The sequence below is a fragment of the Ambystoma mexicanum genome, chromosome 8, assembly GCF_040938575.1.
Source record: "Ambystoma mexicanum isolate Mex_15411 chromosome 8, UKY_AmexF1_1, whole genome shotgun sequence".
Lineage (NCBI taxonomy): Eukaryota > Metazoa > Chordata > Amphibia > Caudata > Ambystomatidae > Ambystoma > Ambystoma mexicanum.
The window spans coordinates 405018689-405036025 of record NC_090929.1 but is presented as its reverse complement, the minus strand read 5'-3'; the positions used below and the strand labels follow the sequence as shown (position 1 = coordinate 405036025).

The 17337-nt window shown below is 42.8% G+C and overlaps 1 protein-coding gene across 1 annotated transcript in view; it reads right to left on the bottom strand.

The window, feature by feature from the left end:
• Positions 1-17337, bottom strand: part of LOC138471995 (prostaglandin G/H synthase 1-like) — a 633283-nt gene that overhangs the window by 166393 nt on the left and 449553 nt on the right. The window contains exon 5 of the mRNA XM_069609901.1: positions 15285-15428. Coding sequence (XP_069466002.1) covers positions 15285-15428 — 144 coding nt within the window. The remainder of the gene's footprint in view (positions 1-15284; positions 15429-17337) is intronic.

Genomic DNA, 17337 nt, shown 5'->3' with positions numbered 1-17337 from the left:
GCAATTTAATCCAAAAACCACGACCAGCAGAACATCTGAAATCTATATGAGAAAACACAGGAACTCTTCTTCTGCATAGTTCGGTAGTGTCAATGTAGAAGGGAACTTAGGTATTTGTGGCTGTAGACTTTAATAGTTTTATTGGCCTTCAAAATGTTCTTTTGCCTGCAGACTATTATTTAATTACTGAACAATCCAAGGTTTACCTCTAATCCACATTGCTAGATGACAAAAATCATCATGATTATACCCCCAGGGTTCTGGCTAAGATATTCCACGGGCAGTATCACACAGACTGGCATTTGCTTTTGTTTTACCCAGGGGATAGGGGATTGCATCTGGAAGAAGTGAAAAGTACACTTTTGCAGGAGGACACTGCCAGCATTTTCTCTCTTCATAAACAATACCCATGTCTTATTTGTCTTTACTGGTCATTAATTAAGCCTATTAGCCCAATGGTGGGGTCATGTTCATTTCATTACCTGCTTCCAAGTTATTGCCCCAGGTGAAGCCAAGGGCTATAAAAGGTAATTGCCCCATAATTATGACCCCCTTCTTAAGGCCCACAAACAATTAGCATATACAGTGCAAATAAAAAGCAAAGTGAATGATTGTAAGCATCTGCTCAAGAGCAAATGTTTGCAATGAGGTCTGGAACAGACATAGTGGATTATAACATTCTGATTGCCTGACAGGTCTACAGTGGAATCACCATGTTAGACCTACCAACATTTAAGCTTATGTCCTAGATTTCACTCACTTCCCTGCAGCAGGCCCTAAACCTACTAAGCTATGTTACTATCACTGGCTTGCATACTACATACAGTTATAAGTATCTGAACGCACTAATCAATTGTTAAAGGATGTGTGGAAGGATGTCAACATCTCAACTGTTTCCTCTCCTTGCATTAGAAAATGTACCATTGGAAACGATCAAGACAGTTATTCTAGCTGCTTTTCTGGATTGCCTGGTACTCGCATTCCAGACGGGCATTGTCCGGTGGGCTCTTTTGCCCTTTTAGAATGAAAACAGCTTATTTTTCCTGCCACTGTTTTGGTAAAGATTTTACTTTTAAAAGGTTGATTTCCCACTTAGTTTTCATGCTATACAAGTCAGTTTCATTACAAAGAGCACTAGTTTCGCTTTTGAAGACAACTATGCTTAAAGTATTGACTTAAGGTGGTATGCGTGTAGCTGGATTCTGCTGGCTGAATTTCACACTCTAAAACGAGGAAACAACCTGACTTCACCAAAAGGTCATCCTTTGAAAATGTATCACTGTGCCTTATTTTCCTTAGTGCCAGAACTACAAAGCGCCAGAAGAGATTTTATTTTATTTGTGCGTTGCACAAAACGACTCAATCACACTTGGTTTAATATACTACAAACTGCTCCTTTTATACCTTATTATTATTATTACTATTATTGATAGTGCAATGCTACTATAATGACAGCAGTGGTAAAAGAAGAAAATAATAGATATTACAGGGCCTGCAGTAGCGGCCCTGCAGTCATGGTTAAGTTGCTCAACCCATAGGAAGAGACTTTTTGGGTGGCTTTTAACTTCGCCTGCCCCGGACGAATCCTCAAAAAACTTTGCAAAGAAGCTATATAGCCCATCAGATACGTTTGGTGAGGTTTCTTCAGGGGGGGGGGGTGAAGTTACATGGGGGAGTCCCAAAATGTGTGGTTGTTCCCCATAAACACAATGGAAAAAAACATGCTCACGCCTACAACCCAAACCTCTGGACTGATTTTCACCAAATTTGCGGCAGTAGTGGCGTCTTCATTTTGTAAATTTGGTGCAAATCCATCCAGTATTTTTTTTATTAAAATGACTAAAAAAGAGGTAAAGAAATTTTGTGATATCTGGGTTCGGTCCGGGGACTCACTTCCCTGTTCAGTCCATGCAGGGGCATCAGATTGGTCTAGATGGCAACGTGATTTTTGGAAAAGCCGGCCATGTTGGATCCACCATCAGCCGCAGCGGACCGCGGACGGGGCAGTGGGGAAAATGTCAGGAAAACACATTTTGAGTCATTTGGTGGTGGAAAGAGGGGCTGCGAAAGGTGGAGTGGAAAAAAAAGATGATATTGAGCTGTTTTTGAAGGTTGAAAAAGGCTGCGCAGGTGTCGTAGCATTCCGTGGGCACTGCAGCAGTTTGTGGACAGTGCAGTGAACAGACAGCTTGGAAAAGACATTTAGGGTTATTCGATGGCTGGAAAACGGCATAGAAATGGTAAGGAAGTGGAATGAAGTTAATGTAGAGTTATTTTATAGGTGAAAAAAGTGTTTGGAAATGCTGCCAAGTCTGCTGTCAATATCAGTGTCCGTGGACATCATTTTGATTGCAGGGGGTGAGCTTCATTAGTTGATTACGTATGATACATACGTGTTATACGGTTAATTGTGTTGTGATCAGTGGCCAGATTCTAGGGGGCATGGCCACCCAAAATATGTGCACTGGGCACAATCACCACAGTAGTAATATATGTATAGTAATTATAGGTAATGTAGTAGGAGTACGTGTTTGTAATATGAAGGAACAATGTAATTGGACATGCAGGAAAGTAGTTACAATGATAAGTGGATGCAGGTTGCAATACACCAAAAGTTCATGTACCACAGTGCTAGTCAACATTGAAATAACAGGCAAAGGAATTTGTATTGCCAATGTGCAATATGAACATGTGCCTGTAGCTTTTGCACATTTACATCTTACTGTAGAGGGCAACGAGGGGTGCGTGCACGAATGCAGAAATGGATATGATTGTGGGAGTAGATATACACAGAAGCTAGTAAGCCAGTACTCCAATTCTTGTGTGTCTTCACTTTTACGTAATCAGTGTACTTGTATTACCTTACTATTACTGGTTCACGTTCCATCAGTTATGGCGGACAAGGTGTGAAACTTTTGTCGTTGGTTTAAGGATGAAAGTCAAGACCCCTGCATTATCCACAAGGCTGTCTGAGGCTTGGGAACAGACTATCTGCAGATCTTTTTGACAAACTAATTTTCTTCACAATACCCTAGATCTTGTCGCTGCAAGTCTCTGCTGGGGAAATGCTTCTCATAGCAGAAAGCAGGTGGCAGATTATTATTGACGTGTAGGGAAATCCATGCCTGCGTGGACCACGCCTGAGATTACTTTTTAAAGAAAATGTAAATGTTTTGGGAACAGGTGCGTTGATAGCGGTAAAACGGAAGTAAATATTGTGCTGTGTGGTTTACTTAAAATATTTTGTTGTTTTCCAGTGCACCGATTGCCATTAATATTGTTCGTTTGTGTGGCATGCATTTCTAAAAACAAAACTGACTTGGGCACGCTATGAATGGCACAAGACGGGTCTCATTGTCATGTGTCCTTGAATGCACCACACTAAGAAGAGTAAATGTGTCAAAAATCGTCAAAGAAATTATAGGATGCACTACATTGAAAGCTGATGTCCGAAAGTTTCAATTTCGGAAAACTGTGCTTTGAAGCAGTTGGTCCACCTCTGCATTGGAAGATTGGACTTGCAAAATGCAATATAAGCAAAATTTTAAATTATATTTCTTGAAGAGTGGATTGAAAGTGTACTGTGTGACGTATGATGAACGTCCTGATGGATGAATGTTCAATTTGACGCAAAGAATAGAAATTGTACGTGTGAATTGTAACGTAAATATATAGCCAAAACAGGAATGTACTGAGGATGTTTAACTGTAAAGTGGTTACTGAAATATGTTTTTGCCTTCTTGATTTTATATAGTTATATAATCACCGATGTGAGCATGACATGGGTACAGCCTACCAGCCAACAGTTTTTTCAACAGTATTTGGACAATAATTATCTACAATTGATATGTAATAATCATCTGGATGACCACCAGAAAACAATCTGTTAATTTGCGGTTGCAGTAACAAGGAGCAACATGAGAGCGTATAGGTTCTAGAAACGTGCGGATGGGAAAGGGATGCTTTTAATTTTATTTTAAAGCACTAATTTCTCCTCTGTAATGGAGCACCATGTGTGTACATTACTCATTGGTTACGGAAGATCATTTTTGTTGAAGAATGCAAACACTTGCATTAATGGATCGATGATCGGATTTGGCATTAAAAGATCACTGTTGACAGTTTCACTTGTTTTTTCGTTGTGTCAAAATTAAAAGTACTTGTTGTGGTCCTGACTATTGTTAAGTTTTGCATGTGTTGTAGATGTGTGTGCTTAAATTCCTCATTTTGCATTACATAAGCTTATCACGTTGGTGACGACAGAGTACGATTGGCTACGCAGCCCACTAAGATCATTAATAGGTGGAGCACATTTTGAATGTTTAGTGATGTCAGCTTTCTGGGTGGGCTAACATAATCGGTGCCGGGAGGGCTTTTGAAGTTAGAGTGAACAAATCTTATTCTGCCTCATTATAAGTTTGCCGGTCCGGAAACAAGGGTGCCGGTTAGCTCATCAGCACCCTTGTTTCTGCACCGGCAAACTACGAGTCTATGAGTCTGCTTGCCGGAGCCACTGTGACCGACAGGTCTGACCCTGCCGGGCGCGACCATGGTAGGCAGGCAGACTATGGGAATGGAGATTAACAAATATACCGGCGCTGGACGTCCCGTCTGCCAGATTCATAATGAGCAGGTGGCACTGGGAGGTCAGGCGCCAGTAAATTATTCAGAGTCCAGTGATAACCCGCTGGTAGCATCGGCAGGGTAACTGCCAGACTCAGAAGGAAGCCCATTGAGTCTATCTAGTTTATTGAGACATGTAGATTGAGTCTATAAAAGTATTTTTAGTGCTATTTCTTAACTGTGAAAGGTGGTTCCTATAGGAACCCTTTTTTGTTGTTTTTTGATTTTTTTTTTTTTTTGCAAGAGAGGTTAGAAAGTAAGGTTGGGAGGAAAATGAGAGAAGAAGCACCGACCACAAATGTGGAGCGGCAGGTGGACAGGGGAAGATGTTGCACCACGTGTGTAACATCTAAGGTAGTGGGCAGTGTTTCTCAGGCTCCTTGATTACAGCTTCAAAAGCACTTCAAAACTGCTCCCCCCTGCAGAGTGATGTGTTGGAGTATATACAGAGGACTGTTGTCTTCAAATAATATAGATCAACAGTCTCTTATTTCTCGCAATGTAGCAAGTGGGATATTGTGTGCCACAGAAGAGAAGCTGTGTGGTTACAGTACTAGTTGAGGAAGATGAGGTGGAGGAAGAGAGTCTACTACTTGCTAAGAAAAGAACATCCTTTCTAAGAGCATTGCAGTGGTTGGATTGGGTGTGGCGGCGCATGGAGGAGGCGACGTAGAAGTACTGTCCAGGTAGTCCAAAAATTAAATCAACATTGCACGCTTTAGCCTTTGGTACATTGTCAACAGTGATAAAGAACTGGCACACCCATGATTCTCTTGGTGTTAGAGGTAGGCACTTCCTCTAACTCATCTTCTTGGTCCTCTTCATTGTCTTTGGAAGTACTGTGCTTTTTTGTTGTGTAGGTCCTGCAGCTGGTGATGGTGGCTCTTGATGAGGAGGGATTGTAATTTTAATTGGTTATTTAGAACGCGCTTAATATCCGGAGGTTTCTAAGCTTGGACACAGGGATCGAACCTTTGTTGCAACGTGTTGTCTTTCTTCCAAGGCGAGCATGTTGCCCCTGAGCTATGCTCCAAGAGCCTGAGCTATCCTAATGGCAATAGCTGATGCCATTTTTAAGATGAATAGCCATTTCGCTGATATTCTTCGAAGTATGCGGTCTGTAGTAGATTGTTAATAGATAATGATCAGTAGAAAATTCAGTTCCAAACTGTCCATGAAGCTCAGACACGATTGTGAAGTGCGGACGCCTTCGCGGACACGTCATCATTCCACGCACAAGTGCGTGGTCACTTGACACTGTCCGAAAAGTCTGCAATGATGTCAGACATTCGTGGACATCGACAAACACAAAAACAGTGGAAAAAGTTGCAAAAAGTGTATATAAGTGTTAAAAATGATGCCAGAAGGTGGGAAATTGCAGGGTTTTAAGGTGAAACTTTGTAAATTGCAAAATATTTTGATATATTGGGGTAATTATGATATTAGTAAGTTGTAGGAAATTAGCATGCACTGGTAAAAATCCATGAAATTTACTGAAAACACTGTTAATGGGACGTTATGGTTAAATTGCACTAATAAAAACCTATGAAATTCACTGAACAAACTTTGTTAAAGGGACGTTATGGTTACAAGTAAAACTGAAAAACCCTTGAAATTTACCAGTTATGGTAAGCTAAGCAACTATAACTCGTACTACCACCGTGCACTGCTAAGACTAACACCCAGGACATCAAAGATGATATAACAAATGTCATTAGGGACATCACAGATGACATCACATATGAAATACATTTTGATGAAGTCCCTGCACAGGGTTGTGTTTATAATGGTGGTAACAAGATGTCGGGGGTGATCGGGAGACCTATCATGAACTACTTAATCTGTTATAGAATGTACTCATCTAAAGAAAACATTATATTTGAGTGTTGTTGCTAATACAGGAACCAATCATACATATACATAGGCAATGGCTGCAGCATGCGCCATATAAGTACAATATTTATAATCTTATAATTTTGGATAGTAAAATAATGAATGCTACCTTATCAGAGTTTTGAGTAATGTTAAACATGTAATAACTAGATAACAATGCAAGACTTACTACACACTTGTGGTAGTTCAAACAGTACATATGAAGAAGCACAATTCATACAAATTAGAGACACATAATGGGAAAGTAAAGTAAGGAAGAAAGAAACAGTATCGCCAGAAAATGTTAATAACAAAGTTTATCTTCATGTATACAAATAAATTGTGTGTTTCATGCCTGCTGATTACCCCCATGTATGTGCACCTTGAGCTGAGACCAGACCCTAAGGGAAGTACTTTAAGAAAATACAAAGTTAACGTCCAGACATATAGCACCTTTTAAGTTGTAATATTGTGATCGTCAGTGAACAAAACCTCCTGACCTAGATAAGTCTGAACAAAAACATGTGGCCCAGATATGTCATCAGTGATGTCATCAATGACATTTGTGATATCATCTTTGATGTCCTTGGTACTAGTCATAGCAATGCACGTGGTGGCTTGAGTATGGTTGCTTAGCTTACCAGAACTGGCAAATTTAAAGCGTTTTTCACTTTTACTTGTAACCATGACTGTTTAACATTTTCTCATTGAATTTCATTGGTTTTTATTAGTGCAACTTAACCATAACGTCCCTTTAACAGTTTATTTCAGTGAAAATATATTTGCATGCACATTTCCTCAAGGAAATTCTAATAGGCTTACTAGGGCTGATCTTTTCATAACGTATTGTAATCTATTCAGTGTTGTCAATTCTTATGAAGTCTTGGGGACATCCGATATCGCACCCATTTTGGTGATTTCATGTCAGTGTCTGCACCCCACCAGTACAATGAGAAACTGGAACCCGTCATTTGCTTTATCTGCCTGCAGGGTGAGTTTGTGTGAACAACAGGGTCTTGTCAGAAACATGTTTCTCCAGCACTAGTAAATAAGCTGAGACTGCAAATTCTACTGAAGTGCATTCAGTCACCACCCCTAGAAAGCCAACAATCTTGTGTATGTTTTTCTCACTTAAAGCGTGTAAGGACTTTGTCAGAGAAATGTGTGCTTGGAAGTAAAGCAGATCATCATTTTATGCTATTATTATCTGTGTCATTCAGCAATAGGTATTTTTATCCAGATTTGAGTTAGAAAAACACCAAAAAGTGTGTATCCATCCATGCCACTTTGCGCCTTATTGGATTATTTTGACACCTGATGTGACGAGTGTGTGTAGTAAGTAACCCGCATTTTGTTAAATGGCAAACTGAGGGAGACATATTGCCATCCTGGACTGTGGCCAAAGCAGTAATACACATGATTCTGTGTTCATAGGAATAAGTGGTTTCTTCACGCGCATTTCAGTGATACGGTTTGGTTTTTTGGTCTGCGGGTTTCCTTTTCTTTACAGAAGACTGCTGGATGTCTGTCTATGATAGCTGGGTTTCTTGTTCTTCCGAGCCATTGCACCCTGAGGTTTGAAGCTCTATGTGGCCTACACTTTGCAGGAAATTCCCTTTCAGGATTGCCGGCGTGAATATGCCCCACCGCCTGGGAGAGGCAGGGCTCATTGGGTATCCGTAGCAGGCATTGCAAGTGTCTGCCCCTGAAAATGCCATGAGTGGGTACATTTTAGTAGAGGGCTTGTCACATTGTTAGCCCACCTTGAAATATGTTTAAATGTTGTGGCTGTTCTTTTTGAAGAGACAAGTTTCCTTTACAGGCCTTTGGGGGAGTAGTGGGCCTTATTTAGGGTTCCTGCTCTTAACTTGCACAGATGGATTATTTTCACATGAATGGTTGGTTGTGCCTTGGTTTGGAGGTTTCCCCTGGAGTAATTTCATGTAGTAGTGCTTCGTCCTATTTGCACATTTTTTTCATAATGCGAATTCAACATTACCTGTTTCCTCATAAATACAGTTAAGCATGTTGTGACAATTTTGCAGTTCATAATTTGGATTTCAGTCCCAATTTCTTCATTCATACTTTTCGGAAAGAACATGATCAATTATCAACTGTTTTCTATTTCCAGTGTTTGAAATATGCCGTTGTTGGTTTTCGAAGCCACGGTTTTGCTTGAAAGTACTAAATGATTCTGTGACTGGTGGATTTTATTTACAGCCCGCAGGGGTCTTACGATATAAAAGTGCTCATGGACAAGATGCCCCTTGGTAAATACCCTGAATGTAGACACATACAAAAACAGTGACTTTTACTTTGCAGGTCTAGGGCCTGCCTCTTTGTTGGCTAGGTCTTGGTTAACTGGACGTTGCGAGCCAGCGGGCACATGAGAGGGTGCCTTGTTTCACATTCAGGAATCCAGAGGCAGGTGATTAACATGTCTGATTGCTGTGCTGGATTGGACATTACATTAGCCACATGCCAATAAAGATCCGTGGAATGATAGAGGTTCCAGATTCTGGTCTGCACCACTCGGATGCTTATTGCAGTGTTTGTTTGTTCATTTATAATGCGCGCCAGACCCGAGGGTATCAGAGCGCAGGTACATGGATATTTTCAGCTTGTGGTTACAAAGTTACATATTTACACAAAAAATAGTAGGACTACAATAGCAAGATAAATATATACAACAAGATGTACATAGAGTTCGAAGACAGGGAAGGAGGTGTTCAGCATGATATGAGCATGTTGGTAGTCGATTGGACACTGGTGTAGGTTAGTGGTCACTTTCTTTGAACCAGTTAGTGATGTTAAGTCTGAAGTTGGAATAGGTTTGGTCTGCCCTAAGAGAGTGGGGAAGGGAGTTCCAGAACTGTGCTGCTTTGACAGGGAAGCTGCTTCCCCCAGTTTTTGTCTTGGGCCTGTCAGACAGTTTGTGTTGGCAACTCTGTTAGGTCGGTTGGACGGTTTACTGTTAATTCTGTCTACGAGATATTAATTAGGTACTTGTGAGTTAGTGAGGCAGTTTTTAGCAGGATTTTCTCACTGGTGGAGAGCCAGTTATTCTGCCTCCTTACCTCCGAGATGTTCTCTTTCTTAGCTATGCCTAGTGCTGCTTTCAGCGCGTTATTCTGTATAGTGTGAATTTTTCTGACAATGTGTTTATTGGCTCCAAGATATAGGGCATTGCAATTGCTTTTAGATAAAAATGGTTTGGCCGCTCTGATCACTTTAAATGTGTAGGCCGTGGAGGAGGCCATCACATTCACCCGTTTGGCCATGGTAAGGCTAGAGTCCAGGTAGAAGCCTAAGGTTTTAAGCTCTTTGGTGACCTTGATAGTGTTACCATCAATATCAAAGGAGGTGCATTTGTGACGAAGTTTATTGAGATTAGGTGTAGTTCCAAGAATTAGGAGTTCAGTTTTGTCATCATTCAGGCATACACCATGGGGCGCCATCCATGCCTGGATGATGAGGTATATTCTATTTACCAAGGCCAAATCCTTATCGTTATCCCCAGTACGTGGTATGAGCATCTGGTTATCATCTGCATAGTGTAGGTGATACCGAAATAATCCAGATCAGAAAGGGGCTTGGTGAATATATTATACATAGTGGGGGAGACGCAAGACCCCTGAGATACTCCACATGTGATGGGGATCGGGTCTGCTGCTGCTGTGGGTGAGAAGACTCTCATAGCCCTGTTGCTTAGAAAGGATTGGATCCAGACTATTGCCTTCTGAGAGAAGTGTGCTGCTGAATCGAGGTGGTTACATAGGACCATGTGATCCACAAAGTCGAACACTGCTGAGAGATCAAGGAGTAGTAATATGGCAATTTTCCTTTGTCTCTCAGCTCGTCAATTTGGGCCTTAAGGTCTATTAGTGCTGTCTCCGTGCCATGATGGGGCCTGAATCCTGATTGCGGAACTCCTAGAAGCTGGTTCTGCTCAAGGTAGTCCTGTATTTGGGGGTAAGCCACCCTATCTAAAATTTTCAGAAGGAATGGCACAGTTGTTATGGGCCTGTAGTTGGTGGGTACAGACGATCTAATGATTGTTTCTTAAGGAGCGGAAGAACCCAGGACTCCTTTAAGTTACTTGGGATAATGCAGTAGTGAATGAGGCATTAATTGACGCTGCAATGTGTTCTTGCATATATACTTGGTCATACTGTTAGGACTGGGAAGAAGAAAGTTGTAACACACTGGGCCTCATTATGAGTGTGGCGGTTCCGGTAAAAATGGTGCCGGTATGCCTGCTGGCACCACTGTTACCGGACCAGCACACTCCGAGTCTGCAAGCGGCTGTCGTCCTGCACGCCAGATCTGACCTGGCGGGCAGGATGGGTCCTGCCCGCAGACTTACATCGAAGCACTGGCACTGTTGCACACGGTGCCGGTGCTTCCATGCTCCCCATTCCCATTTGAGACCTATGGCACTCAAATGGTAATGGGGATTTACCTTTTCTGCCACCTGACTTCCTGGACCGCCGGGGCTGTAATGCCCCAGTAAATCCGTCAAGCCAGGTGCCGGAAAAGCTTGCAAGTCTGGCGGCAGCCTGACGATTTTACCGGCACGCAGTGGAGTAACTTTGCTGAAAATGTTGGGGGGGACATGACACCTGAAGAAAAGGTGGCCCAGCCAAAAGAAAGGGGGCAAAATGGTGTTCCATGAAAGTTGGGGGGGACAAACACCCCTGTCCCCCCCTACAATTACACCCATGCCAGCACGGCTACTGCCGGACTTCTAATGTTAATGTTATAAGATATTTGTACCGAGCTCTATCACCACTGGAGTGGTCCTGTGGCGCTCTGGTTGCTCTGAAAAAAAAGGAAAGGGGGGTGAGTTAGTGGGAATAAGCTGGAAAAGTGCAAGGGAGCAGTGATGTGCTGTTGGCAGCCTCAGCCCGGTGGGTCCGTTGGCTGGGCTTGTGGTGTTTTACGGTTGGTAGTCGTCGTGTGCTGTTGTGCAAGTCTATTTGTGGTTTGTTTTGCTGTTGCAGTGTAGTGACGTTTGTGCGGATTGTTGTGTTGTAGGCTTGTGGTTGGTTAGAGTTTGAGAGGTGTATGCAGAGGGGTGACATTTTTAGTGGATTGGTTAATTGGCATTGCTGTCCTTGCAATTATGTCTAGGTGTGATGCTTGCTATCATTCACTATTCAATCTTAGTGTGGCACTTGCTAATCTTCAATGTCCTATCTAGATGTGAGGCAGGCTAGTGATAACGATTCCATCCAAGTGTGGCGCATGCTAACATTCACATTTCTATCTAGATGCGACGCGGGCAAAAGTTCAGCAATCCAACTAAGTGTGGCAGATGCTACCATTCATAATCCTATCTAGATTTGATGCAGGCTATAGTTAAGAATGCCATCTAAGTGCGGCGCATGCTAACATTCACATTTCTATCTAGATGCGATGCGGGCGAAAGTTCAGAAATCCATCTAAGTGTGGCGCATGCTAACATTCACATTTCTATCTAGATGCGATGCATGCTAATCTTCACAGTTCTCTCTAGGTGTGGCATTAGTTCACATTGGCAAGTATGTTAGTATGTAATAGAAAGGAACATTGACAGTCCAGCCAAGAATAGATTAGGCTGGTGGTCACAAATCTGTCCAAGTATGCATGGTGTAAGTCTATGGTAGTCTACATTGCGGAAAAGGTAAGGTAGAGTGGCTGGGGCTTTCTGGAGTAGAGTAATTGCTGTACACCCCACCCATTCCACACTTACAGTTTTGTTGTTGACTGCTGGCTTCATTAGCTTCCCCTGCGGACACCTGCAGACACATCTTGGAACCGCCAATGCAGGAGCCGCCCTTTGCCTCGGGGCCCTTAGCCGCAGGGGCAGTCGGGCAGAGGGCTGCCCAGGACTGGTCCAGGATAAAGGGGAAATTGTCCAATAAGGGCCAGGGGGAGGGTGTGGGAGGCAGGACAAGGAAGCAACGGAGCAGCCACGGAGTCCGCAAGGGTCCCCATGCTGCAGGCAGCACCATATGGAGTATGGGGTGCAGGGGGACCTCAGACACACTCACCTGCATTCCAAGTTGGCAAAACCTGGAATGAGATGGGAAGCAGCCGAGGGAGCTGGGGAGACCGCACGGGATCCACTTGCTGTGCAGGTGGATTAAGGGGCAGAGAGCACCAGCAATGAATGCTTACCTGTTGCTTTGGATGGAAATGGCACAGGAAAGAAAATGAGGCCCACTGATTACTTACTGGTAATCTTCAATATAACAAGCCCTACTCTTCCTTGTCCCAGTCCTCATCCCTCCATCTAAGATGTGTGTCATGCCTTTAACTGTGGCGGTAGTGAGTCATTAGTGCAAAGAGCATTGTGGGAAGGAGCTCAGGTGATTTATAACCTCAACCCAGGAGAGGGACCGAGAAATCTTGGCAAAAAGGGGCTAGGGTTGTGACTCTGTTTCCATAATAAAATGACCACATACTGGCCCAAGTAAGAGTAGAGAAGCAATACGTGTATCCATAGACAGTGTGTTCTGTAGATTAGTCCACTATATTTCCATAGGTGGGGGTTTAGGGGTTTTGCAGTGTTAGGCGATCATCAACTGGGCAGCTAGTAACATTCATGTGGCACGTCTAACTTGTGGGACAGACAATTTGTAAAAGCGGTGGTCATCAACATCCCCTAAAAGAAATACCGCTGATCCTAAGCTAACTCCAACTGGGTGATTTGCTTAATAGAAGTGAGACCTTCATGCCAGAATGGTTACCATTCAACAAGACCAACACACATGATTGATTGATTGATTGATATATTTTATTTCTATCGTGCTCGTACACAAGTGTTTCAGAGCGCGACATGTAAATGGATAACCGGGCAAGTGGCATCTAGAGCAAAAGGGGAAAAAGATTGGAAAGACCTTATGCAGGCAGACGCGCCCGGGTGAGATATCAAAAGCACCATCAATTTGCATGTTTTTTTTTTTTTTGCTTCAGTGCAAATGGAAAGTTTGATTAGACTGGTCAACATTGTGTACCAAGACGTATCTAACTCTGTCCAGAGATCCGACACCCCCCCCCCCAACAACCCGAGTTCCATCATATCAAAATGTTTAAACAAAAATGTCCATGCGGCTATACATTCAATATCCTTACAGTAGTCCAAGTGCTTGTTTCCCAAATAATCATGTGAATATTTTGCCTGAATCATAACAGTATAGAATATCCCGGGGAAATGTCTGAAAATTGATACTTTTGACCTGGAAATCATTTCTCAAACCGGCAGGCATTGTAAAAGATGAGTTTTGCCAATTTAAAAAGAAAAGGTACATAGTCCGCCACTAAGGCACCCTGTCCTCTTTCTATCAATGCAGTGAATTTCTTTCCACCTACTTATGTTTGTCTACTACGGGTGCACTTTGAGTCCAATGGCGTCGCGGAGAAAATGTAGCTAAGAGCCTACATGGACGATGGGGGGTCAGGTTCTAAGTACAGTCGTGCAACATTTAAGGCATACAAAATTGTCTATACCTTGGCATTTGGGGGCGAAGTAAGGGAAAGAAACAGAAGAGTTCCGCTATGCACGCCTCTATTTTTAAATGCCTCCTGGTTTTATGCCAGCATGACATTTTCATTCTGGCATAAAACCAATGGTTTCCTATGGAATCTGTCTGTTTTTAGCACCAGCAGGCGGAGTCCATTATAAATGTCACACGTTATTTGCAAGCAGCATGAACACCTTTTTACAAAATGGCTTCTAAACACAAGGCAACAAGGCCATTTCACTTGTTTCCACAATCTGTTTAGGCATGTTTTTCAAATGTGGACAATGCAATACAGGGGACTCGCCACTAAACCGCATGCAAGTGTTAACTTTGATGGGCCTCTCCATGCAATTACCACTCATAACAAAATGAGCCAGATGAAAGCAAGAATAGGTAGAGAAGGGGATGAGTAACGATGCTTGGAGATGGTGAAATAAAAAAGGTGCAGGGGTGTAATGAAATTTAAGACACAAGGGCGTAGCTGATGCTGACCAGGTGATGTTTGTAGGAAGGGTGGAGAGAGGACTAATGGAATTGCAAGAAGTGCAGACAAGCTGGAGAGCAGGGCAAGATTCACGGGTATTTTCCACCAATATATAAGAAAAAACATTACAAAAAACAAAAATAACCCAAGTTATAAAGTAATAGAAAGCCAAGAGTATTCAAAACAAACTAAAAAAGACCAAAATATTAACAGATACAATAAAAATAAAAAAGTAGATGGAACCTAAATGAACATAACCAGCGCCCTTGTGCGTCATAATTTGCTTTTGTTTCTGCAGAAGTACGGGTATCGTGCCATCAGTCTTCTCACTAAAATGTAGCTCAGAAGCCACTATACACACACTTTTAGGTACGAAGGCCGCGAATGCTGCTGCAGACCTCATTGCGACAGAACAGCGGTGGCATGTGGAGGGGGACTCGCCATGCAGCCAGTTAACTCAGACGCTCTCCTGATTAAACACCAACTGTCATATTCAATACATAGTCCACTGGCAGTTTGCTATACGACCTCCTTACACCCAAATCCAATTCCCCGAAGCTGCCATAGCACTTTCACATCACAGCCAGGATTTAAAATGTTAACACCCCGCCATTAGCAAAATAACCTTGGGAGGGCTATAATGAGGGCACAGGTGCATGGTGTTGCGTCCACGCAGCCATCACGCCCTTTCCTTTATTTCAGCTGGTCGACTTCCTTATATCTGCAAGGGGCGTGGCCACGGTTATTGACCTCTGTAATAACCGCAAGACCAAGACACATGATCAGGGCCTCCTTACCTTTGGTCCCCGTCGGTGTTGGGCAGTCCGCTTCCACAGGTGGAAGAATCCTGGTGTAATAGCTGACGTTCGCATAGGCTTCCCAGCTAATGTAGCCATAGGCTGAGTTATAAGTTGGCGGGCTGGGGATCAGGTTGGACCGGACTGAAAATAAAAAACACTGATTAGTAAAGTTTGCTCACCTGTATAATAGTATTTAAAACAATGACAATTGCGTTTTAAGGCCCAATAGCAAAGAGTTTGATTGTGATTGTTAGGATGTGATATGTTATTTATATCCCGCTCATACACAAGTTTTTCAGAGCACGACCAAGCAAAGGGGGGGGGGGGACAAGGGAGAAACAAAAACAAACGATTTTACTAGGCCCAGTGACATTAAGAAAAGCACAGGATTACATTTAATCTCAGGTGTACACAAGAACCTGCGGGCCTTTAATAGCATATGCAGAAAACCACAGGATTGCATTCAATCACTGGTGTACACAGGAACCTGCAGGCCCATAATGGCATATGCAGAAAACCACAGGATTGCATTCAATCACTGGTGTACACAGGAACCTGCAGGCCCATAATGGCATATGCAGAAAAGCACAGGATTGCATTCCATCTCTGGTGTATTTTATATAAAGGTATCGCGTCTGGGATCCGAAACATTCTTCCAGTCACTCCTAGTTAACGATTTACTGATGGGCAATTCAGGAGCCTGGAATTTAAAAGCAGTCTTTGTAAAATCCCTAAAATGTGAAAAAGTGCAACGAATATACTTAAAGTGCCTTCAAGGTTTGTAGGATTTGTACAGAAAGTGTGGTTAATTTGCGGATGTCTGCCGGTAACATTACGCAAGTCAACCAATTTATGTTAAGAATTTTGAAAGACCAAGAATACACCTGCAATGGAGCTATACAAACCCACATGCTCATTTTTAGGTTGGGCTCTAACCCAAAATGTTCACAATTGAGTACAGCTAGGACGGAGAAGACATGCGAGGAGGGACACACGGTTAGTGGGCGTTTCCTTATTTACACACCCATTGACTGCCCATTGTCATAATATTCTTTATGGCCAGTCCCACCCAAATCACATGCTACATGGGATCTCTGAGCTAGCACCATCACGCAGTAACATTAATCTGTTGGCCTTCAAGTGTCATTTCTAAGCAAGAGTTAATTGCTTAATTGCAGGTGCAAATGTGGTAATGGTGCAATAAAAAGGTTCCAACCAAGCACTGACCCATGCATTTTCCAGGCACTGCTTTCGCAAGCCCAGGTAATCGCACGATGTTTAATCTGTTGCCAATTTATGGCCATCATATCAATGCCTGGCACATGCCTATTATAGGACTACAAAAAAGCCCAAACCCTTTTTTAAACTAACGCAGATTTCGTCCATGTTGTCGTAAGGACAATTTACTTTATGGACACATTTTAAGACTGCATCAGAACAGCAGCAAAAAGTGACATTTAAAGGCACATGCCACTGCTCTCATGAACAAGCTGTATGATCGAGATTCCCCCAAATGTTTGGTTAGGAAATTCAACAGCTGCACATCCAATAGCAATATGGGAGGCACTGTTGGAGCATTCTAAGAGTTTTCTTTGTATAAAATATGAATATGTACACAGTTTTACAAGGCCAGGCTCCAGGAACTTTCATCTAGGTGTCCCAGGTTTGTGATCAGAGGGGCCCAAATTCCATTGGGTGTGGGTCTCAGAGTACCCTGAACAAAGTGCTGGCATTGATCCAGATTTCTCAGATCCGTGATCCAGCAAAAAAGGTCTTTCCGGATCTGGAAAAATGCGTTTGCACCCCTCCATAAAAAACAGCACAGAGCAAAAGAGAAGCAAGGAAAATAGTGTTGCAGCATCAATCTACCCATCCTCCCTTCCCATCTGCTGTCCACCTTTCTGTTATGTCCGATCCTCCTTCACCTTTCACCGTCCTTCAGCTCCCCCTTGGCCACCATTCCCATTTACCTCCACTCCCATCTACTCCCATCCGCCCCCAGCATGACTTTCTTGGCCAGGCTGGGTAGAATCGAGAGAGATGCCGCCTC